Raw genomic sequence first — 9,135 nt, 5'->3', positions numbered from 1 at the left:
TATATATATATATATATATATATATATATATATATATATACTAGTACATTCAATTAATTCTCTTTTTTACTTTAAAAGGTTTTGTCATGGCCTGTCCGAATGAGTGTGATATTTAACATTACCTTGTTAACTGAACTTCTGATCTATTAGGTTCAGAGTTAATGTGGGAGATTTCAATCTTGACTTTTACTCTGAAAAGTCATGATTCTTGATCAGTAGAACTTTAAGAACCTTTGGAATGTCTAGAAAGGCCTGACCTCTTATAAGAGAATATAAGATCTAAGATTTATTTTTGACATAGGAGATTAAGCCATGGCACCATGAGATGTATCCACCACTGAGTTGGAGAAGAGCCAAGAAGCTACATCCAAACCCATGGTCATTAAAAATGGGCCAGCTGCCACATTACCTCAACATCAGAAATTGTTGCAGCACCTTTAAGGGTTCCTTTTTCAACATCCACCAAACAAATGAATTTGCTATCTAGCTTTAAGCAGCCAGGAAAGAATAATAATTAGACTCACTTCTCTGCCCATTTGAAGACTGCATTTGAGAAAGGTGATAACTCATCTGAGGCCATTCGTTTCATTCCAAACCCAAAGGTTTCCTCATCTCTTAAAAAGGATGGGAAAAAGAAGAAGGAAATGATTCTTAAGGCCAAAACTTATGCATCATATTGCCAAAAGTTTGCATCCATACAAATTAATGTTATCAATGAATATTTTATTTTAAAATGATTTAACTCTGGCTTCACACTAAACATATTTCATAGGCAGCAACATCTAAAAAGAATATAAAATAATGTGATTGACAAACAACTTACACAGTCACAGAGCCTTCGTGATACTAGGACTCAGTTTAAAAATTTATAAAACAGGAAACCTGAGTTACAATCCAGGCTCACATTTTACTTAACTTCTATAGTTAGCTGCAATATTTACTAGGAATATCAAATGATAAGCACTTAAAGAACCTTCATAATATTAATATTTCCTTAATCAAATAGTGAAAAACTGAAAAAAATACAATGATGCAATGTAGAAAACTTTGTCACAGGCTTTTACTCATCTCAGTCACCATGTTCACAGCTTCTTTCATATCAGCAACACTGGATTTTCCAATATCTCATTCCTTATTTCTTTGTCAAACCATATTTAACTTGTGATTGAGCAAACTCCTGTGTTTATAATGATGTGTGATTTAGTTATTTCAAAAGGAGAAAGATAAATAAAAAAATGATGAAATAGATCTAGAAAAGAATGACAGGATATTGGACATAATGAATCACTTTTCAAAATGAACTAATCTACCCTGAGCCTCTATGCCCTAAGCATAATCATGAGCCTCAAATTTAGACATTTTTTTTTGCATTTGTTAAGTTTCACCTCCCAATCAGACCAAAATATGACCCACACTCTCAGCTTAGAGCTGCGAATTATATATACAAATTATATTTCACTTTATTTGGACTAATGATTGTCTTATTTAATTTTTAAGTGTCATCATTTTTTCATTATAGCCAGGGGTCTCAAAAAATAGAAGTGGCCTGGATCTCTCTGAACCTCTGAGAGGGCCTGTGTATATGATAATTAATTACCCAATACATCACATGATCCAGTGACAATTGACATCACTTTTGTACTGCCTACCCATAATGAATCGTCTATAGGCAGCAGTAGTGTTATGTTCTAGCTGTATGCTTTATGACAGAACACCGATTCTTCCTGACAGGAAAATTTCCTCTTGGCCAGGGAGCAGCTGTTGACCAAAACCAATTTTTTGACATTCATATTTGTTGTCCCCACGAACCTACCACCCTGTGCAAATGCATGTGCTGCACACCTAATCTTGCCAGCCCTCAGTGTAACTGTTAAGAACTGCTAGATTGTACCTTTCTAGAATTAGGAAAGGAAAATGTGTTATATTTTTAAAAATTTTATTGTAAGTATTCTGCAGTTAGTTAACATCTTTAAAAACAGGATGTAGATATTTGTAAACTTGCAGTAATCATCACTCCAGGTTAGACTTAGGCTACATTTTACAGTGACCTTTCCATTGAGCTTATATTATTCCTTCTCCTGGGATATTGATCGTACTCAAGTGGAGAGATGTATAGAGATTTTGTGTAAGAAATAAGGATTCGTTTATTTGTTTAACCATGATGGTTAGTCTGTCCTTTGTTAACTTTTTAATTTCATAATGCATCTCTTCTGGTTCTGCTGTTTTTACAAACTTCAGTAATTACCTATAGGTTTCAGTCTTGCTTGGGAATATCACAGATGGAATGGATTAACTCTTTTAAATACTCAAAAAATACTAAAAAATTTTTCAGGTTCGTAAACTTTCATCTGTTTATTAAAAATCTGCTAAAGAAACCAATAATAGTCTGTTCGATACCATTTGCATGCTTTTTTTTATATATATAAATGATAGTGAATGAAATAAAAATGTGAGTAAATTGATTAAACTAATAATTTATTATTAAATGTGAAAGTTCTGTTATTTGTAAAATGTTTGATATTTGGATAATTACCAGCTGTCATTTACCTATATCTTGGTTCATCTAATTCATTGTTTATATGCTTGTGAATGCTGTTAAACCTATTATTTTAAGCATTCTAATAATATGCTTCCAAACTGATACTGTTTGAATTTGTTATAAAACCACAAAAGTTGTGGTTACATATATTAAAGCATGATGTTTGACATAGAAGAAATAATCAAGCACAGTGCTATTGAGGTTTTTTTTAAATTTTCTATATTTTGATACCTGTTTATTATATGCAATAATGAAAAAGGAGTTTAGGTAAGATTTGCATGATTTTCATATTTTTATGTATATTTTTGACTTGGTTGTAAGTTTGTGCTTACAAATAATTATTTTTACAAATGTGATCAGGTAAGTATACAAAAAAAATAGTAGAAATTTGGTTTTAATGGACTGTGCATTCTTGTTTCTAGAGTTGGATGTCATTTCAGCTTCTACACTAAGGCCTTAAAGTCGAAGAAGGTCTCACATACAGTAAGGAAGCTGAAATGTCATCCCACTCTAGAAACAGGCAGGAGCAGTCTATTAAAGCTAAAACACTATTATGTCTACCCTGCTTAAGATACCCTGGAAACAACAACAACGATTCCCATTAGGGTAGGTAGATTAAAACTTTAAAGAAAATGTTTTTAAACTACAATTTCTGTTGCAGACTGGTGTTTCATTGGTCACAATTTTAATACTGTATAATAGAAAAATACACTGATATTGTATACTTTTGGTTCATTTACAGTATTTGAACCTGAAGGAGGAAATGAAGAAGAATACAAAAAAATTCACCAGGAGTACAAGAATCTGGTAAAATTACACATAAGAATAATCATTTCTAAGTTTGTGTGAATTGATAGAATTATGTAATTTCTAACATTTAACTTTAATTTTGCTGCAAGTTTTTGGAAGCCATGTTGTTACAGGTAAAATATACTAACATTATACATCAACTTCCTGTAGGAGGTATTACACAATAAACTGAAAACATGCAGTAAAATTAAAACTGCAATATAAGTGCCCCAATAATATAATTTTATATTACCAATTTGCAACAAGAGTTTAAAACATTTGTATTAATTTAATTGTCACAAATATTTCCCATTATGTGGAATAATGTGAATTGTGTCCATTAAAACCTTTTTGCTGTAGATCTGACAATATGCCTTAGTTATATTTATAATCATTCTTATTTAAACTAAACATGTGTCTGTTATACTAACAAATAGTTCCCATCTTAATTTAATGATCTGATAGGTGTTTCGTAAATTCTTCACACTTTTTGTAATTTCAAGTACATAATAGCTATGTATCAAAATATTTTATGCTGTGTAAATAGTGACAGCTGTGTTTAAACATGGGGCTGATGTAGCCATAAATTCACAATTATGTTTATAAATTTTTCACACCATGTTTATATATTTGGTATTCTTAGGTTAAACTGATTTCCCTGAAAATTACTTGGTAGCTCCACTTTATAATGGGAGGATTGGCAGGATAAATCATGAAGTAATGCCAAATTTAAATACATTTAACAAATAAATAGACTGGACACACTGTTTAATGCAAAATGAAAACAGTCTTTATTTGTTAACAAATACAAAAATATAGTGTATGTACTTGCATTTTACACTGGACAGTTCTTTTTTGCTAGACTCATGAATTGATTAACTGGTTTTCTTCCCTCAATATTTCATTCCATCAACCATCTCACTTGAAATCCCATGTATTACTGTTTAAATCTAACATTTATTGCTTAATGAGGAAATGCCACAATGTGCAATATTACCCATAGGCAGAACAGTTATTATGTCCATAGAATAAAAAACAACAACCAAGGCAGTCAGAAACAAATAAACTTCACAGTTTTCAGAATAATGTGTTATGCAAAAACTGCATAGATACAGAATAAACAAAAACATTTTGAAAAATTCTACATTAAAATGAAAAAGGTAAGAAATTCAGGCTTATCCTCAAGCCAACAATGAAATCTATATTTATAACCACTTACCTTTACACTAATGACATGGCCAAGAAGTATGTTGACATTCTCTTGCCCATGTAACTTAAAGATGACATAAGCTTGTCAAAATGTTGTACATTTGTAATAAAGTTTCTTTCACTACTAATTCAAATCATCTACAGACTTTATACACATAAAATGCTTTTTAAGTTAGAAAATATACAAAATTTAAAGTACTCATCCTGAGTAACCATGAGGCTCCACTTTCTATCACCTACCCCACCCAAAAATTCTCCAGTGCAGCCATTGTTTTACAGTTGGCCTACTGTCCCAGAGTGACAGCATTTATTTACTAATTTTCCTCTCAAAAATTTATAGCATGATGAATTGTTTATATTAACAGTGTTAGGTAAATGTACCCTTAAATGGCAACATTATATGGTGAACAACCTCAACTTTTTTTTTGTCACTATAAACAGTTATGACTTGACAAGTGTCTTGATAATTCCAAGCAATCCATTGCAGAAAGTATGTTGTTATTCATCTAATATCTTGTTTTAAACATCATGTACCTAAATTTTCAAAATATCTAAACACTTGTCACCCAACTACATACTACAATGATATTTCAGTGAAAGAATATTTTTGACTGGCTCTTTGTTTTTGTCCTGTCCTTCTGGAGTGTGAAGCTGTACTTATTTCAAGAGATGATATCAAGAGCAATTAAAGTTAATATGAGCTGAGAAGTGTATCTCTATCAGAGGTACACAGTGGGAATGAACATTGGTGTAAGGAGCGTGTATTGGCACTGCAGTAGAGCTCTGGATTTCAGAGCTTGCAAGAAGCCAAATTTAAATCTGTGCAATACCACAATATCTTCCCTGCACTTTATGTTGTGGGAGTGTTATAAGAGTGATATCCAATCCATTAACATAGACAGTGTGTGTGGTAGGGTGCTGCTAACTGGCTGCCTTCCCTTTGGCCAGTAGCTCAAAATAAGGGGTGGCAACAGATAGCTTTAGTAGATTTGCCACAAATACAAAAACAAATTCAGTGATATAGGTATTCTGGGACTGTGTGATACAGCAAAAGGATATGCTTGACTTTTTAAAATGTCATACCATTATTGTTCTTGTTCCTGTCTTCATATCATGTATATTTGCTTTCTTCAGCTTCAGTAACCAGAGCAAATGAGCATAAAGATATCCACAGAACTTAAATTCTAGAAATATTATGCAGAGAATAAATTAAAAAAGACAGCAAAAGCAAGAAACAAGGTGAACAAATAAACAAGAATTTATTTGCAGGAATTGTGTAAGTTCTCACACTTAACTGGTCAATGTACAGTTTTCTGTTGTAAATTTAACTGGCTGCTGGGTTTTAAGAAGAATCTTTCTTTAAAGTGTCTGCACTGGACAAAACCAAAAATAATTCTGACTTACCACTGTAATTCAAACAAAATGTTAAAAGTTTGGCATAATCTAATGTTGAATATGTAACAGACTATTTCAAATAACATATACATTGAAGAAAAACTTAACTTGTTCCAAATTGTACAAGTATCTCGAGATATTAACAGTGTCATTCTCACTGTAAACCTGATGAAGGGCTGTTGGCAGAAATGTTGTTTCTGTGTTTTACCAAAAAAATTATTTTAATTTGGCAAGTTTTTCACCATTACTTTATTTTCTGTTTTGCATTTTGTAATTTCCTTACCCATGCAATTATTTTATTTAAAGAAATGATATACACAAATTTTGCCAAATGAATGAAAAAAATTCATGCAAAGGACCAAATACAACCCCACCTCATAAACACTAGGGATTTCCTTCAGAACTGGCCAAGGTTTCTCATCTAACTTTACTCAATTAAACCACTTAATTTGTGTTTTTTAGACCATGTACAGTATGATTATCTTGTTATATTTTAAATTGAAATACATACATACATACATTATCTTAAATATTTTAACATTTTATGTTTCTTTACCTACTTGTAAATGTTTACAGTTATATATTGATTCCAATGTAGCTTATGTGTGTTATCTTGAGTTATTTGCATTTCTGTAGAAATATACTTAAGATGGATCAAGATCATTTCAAGTCACTCACTAAGGATGTTATTTGGTATTTCTGTGATCTTGCTCTTCAACATTAAATTAATATATATGCTTCAGGATTTTGTTGACAGTAAGGTTATTACAGACTACACTCAAATATAAGGTTCTCTTTGTGGTTAAATGTAAATTGACTGGTATGTTTCTAAGGTTGACTATATGCTTGGAAGTCACATGGAAGATATGAAAATTACTCCTGAGCAATTTGAAAAGGCATGTGGAAGTGTGGGTAATAACAATGTTCAAGGTCAGTTTCATCAGGTAAGACTAAAATATGAAAGCAAATTTATTAATCAGAACAGTGAACTTTGTTTTACATACTAGTTTAATGAAGTTTGTATGTTGTAGAAATATCTTTGTTATTAAAACCACCCTTAATTTCTAAACTTGTATAACTTCCAACCTCCACACATATAAAATTATTACAAAATGAAAAGAACTATGAAACTCTTAATTAACAATCTCAAAAATAACAAATAAATTTCTACAATTATATCAGGTTTAAAGGGTGAATGTTGTGTATTTGACAAATGTAGAAATTAAAGGTGGTTTTTAAAAACAACATAATTTTTACTATGATGCTAATTTTAAGATCTTTAATGGTTCTTAGGTGTGACTATTCTACCCACAACCGACTGTGGATGGTGAGTGGTAGTAGCTTTTGGGATGTCATAGGTTAAAGCACCCAATACCTAACCTCTACTTGATCTTACTTGCCAGCATATAGTTCTTCAACTGTATTTTTTTATTTATGTCTGGTAGATGGGACATCCCAAATGCTTTTGGGAGCTATTACTGCAAACATTTTCCTTTCTTGATAAATGGTATAATTCTTTTTTTGTTTAGTGTATATTAATTGCTAATGTGATAATGGATTAATTTTATTTGGATTTTTTTTAATGTAATTTGTAGTATTAGACCTGTTTTATTGAAAAGAAGAATGCAAAGATTACTCCACTTAATGATAACAAAAGTGTTTTAGTTCTTTAACTACAACTGCTACAAGTTCCATGGTTTTACATAACTTTCCATGGTTTTACATAACTAATGGTAAGCCTAACTTCACAAATACAGATAAATATATTCTAAACAGAAGTTCCACTTACTTAATAATTTTGTACCTCTTGTACTCTACTTTTAAACACAAACTTAGACTTACAGCAGTGAACTGACCAGTTGGCTCACAGCAACAGATAAATTGAGCACAGAATACTTGTTAACTGATTAACAGACTCACTTTATCACTATCTCTCATATATATATATGGCTCTTATTGTTCTAAAACTTTGGAGAATATTTCAGACATTAAAATATATGCTCATGAGATGACATGAAATTTTTCTTTGGCCAAATAACTATACAAAAGCCTAAATCAGAAAAATGGTTTACAGCAGTATTAAAAGGAATTTAGCATAAAAAGTTATCAGTTTACTGCTTTTTCTTCTGCCAAGACATTCCTGAGTTTGCATATGTGCTTTTTTAAATGTTTAGATTCTTATAAATAGTTTTTCCCTGGTATAAGCCACTCTGTTTGAGTTTAGCTGCTGCATGAGATTTTAGAAGTTGTAAAACTGAAACATTTAGTTTGAATGTTTAACTCAATGACATTTTTATTTATGTGTGTTTATTTAGATAATGTTTTTTAATGAATAGAAGTAGAAAGGAAAACAATATGAACATTTAATTTCTTCCTCAGAAATTGGCAGTACATATTACTAATAATTCTGCCACCTGTTATTAATGGTAAATAGAATATATTCTTCCAGTTCATACTGTGAATTATATACAAAACATTTATGTTGAGTAGTTTTTTTGTATAAGTAATTTATGTGAAGCAACACGTGGAAAAATTGTAAACATTTGATGCTATCATATCTTTTATTAGCCGCAGCATAGCAGCTCATAAAATGGCTCATAGTTCCATTATCTCTTGATTGTTTGACATCTAATTACAGTTTTAAACTTGGGAGGTCAAACACTTTCAATTGATATAGTTGACCACACCCAAAGTCTCATAGATTAATTCACCATAATCCTGCCCAAAAGAATTTCCATTTGAGGGTAGGCTAGTAGAGATCTTGATGAGTAATAAAATCAAAGCAAGTATATGTGCGCCCCATGTTTGCTATTGTTGGCACATAAAAATATAGCTAATAAAAAGGGAAAAAAGGTCTCGTAGATTAATTTACTCTAATCCTGTCTAAAAAAATTTCAAGTGCCACAGCTATTGAAGATTCCCTCTTGTATATAATATCATTACTTTGCATTATGTTAATTGTGCTACAGCTATTGAGGATTCCCTCTTGTGTATAATATCATTACTTTGCATTATGTTAATTGTGCCACAGCTATTGAGGATTCCCTCTTGTATATAATATCATTACTTTGCATTATGTTAATTGTGCTACAGCTATTGAGGATTCCCTCTTGTATATAATATTGTTGCGTCAGCGAGGTCACGTGATTAGTATCATGCCACCTCCTTCTAGAAATATCCTGTTCCTTCATGAATGTTCTAGG

General features: G+C 31.2%; 1 protein-coding gene across 2 annotated transcripts in view; it reads left to right on the top strand.

Annotated features, from left to right (window-relative positions):
- Positions 1–9,135, top strand: part of LOC106457129 (cilia- and flagella-associated protein 36-like) — a 23,798-nt gene that overhangs the window by 1,478 nt on the left and 13,185 nt on the right. For both annotated transcript variants that reach the window (XM_013916516.2, XM_022382943.1), the window contains exons 2-3: positions 3,282–3,346; positions 6,766–6,876. In XM_013916516.2, the coding sequence (XP_013771970.1) occupies positions 3,282–3,346; positions 6,766–6,876 (176 nt within the window). The remainder of the gene's footprint in view (positions 1–3,281; positions 3,347–6,765; positions 6,877–9,135) is intronic.

This window comes from Limulus polyphemus, unplaced genomic scaffold, assembly GCF_000517525.1.
Source record: "Limulus polyphemus unplaced genomic scaffold, Limulus_polyphemus-2.1.2 Scaffold295, whole genome shotgun sequence".
In the NCBI taxonomy this organism is placed as follows: domain Eukaryota; kingdom Metazoa; phylum Arthropoda; class Merostomata; order Xiphosura; family Limulidae; genus Limulus; species Limulus polyphemus.
This window is presented reverse-complemented; position numbering and strand designations above follow the sequence as displayed.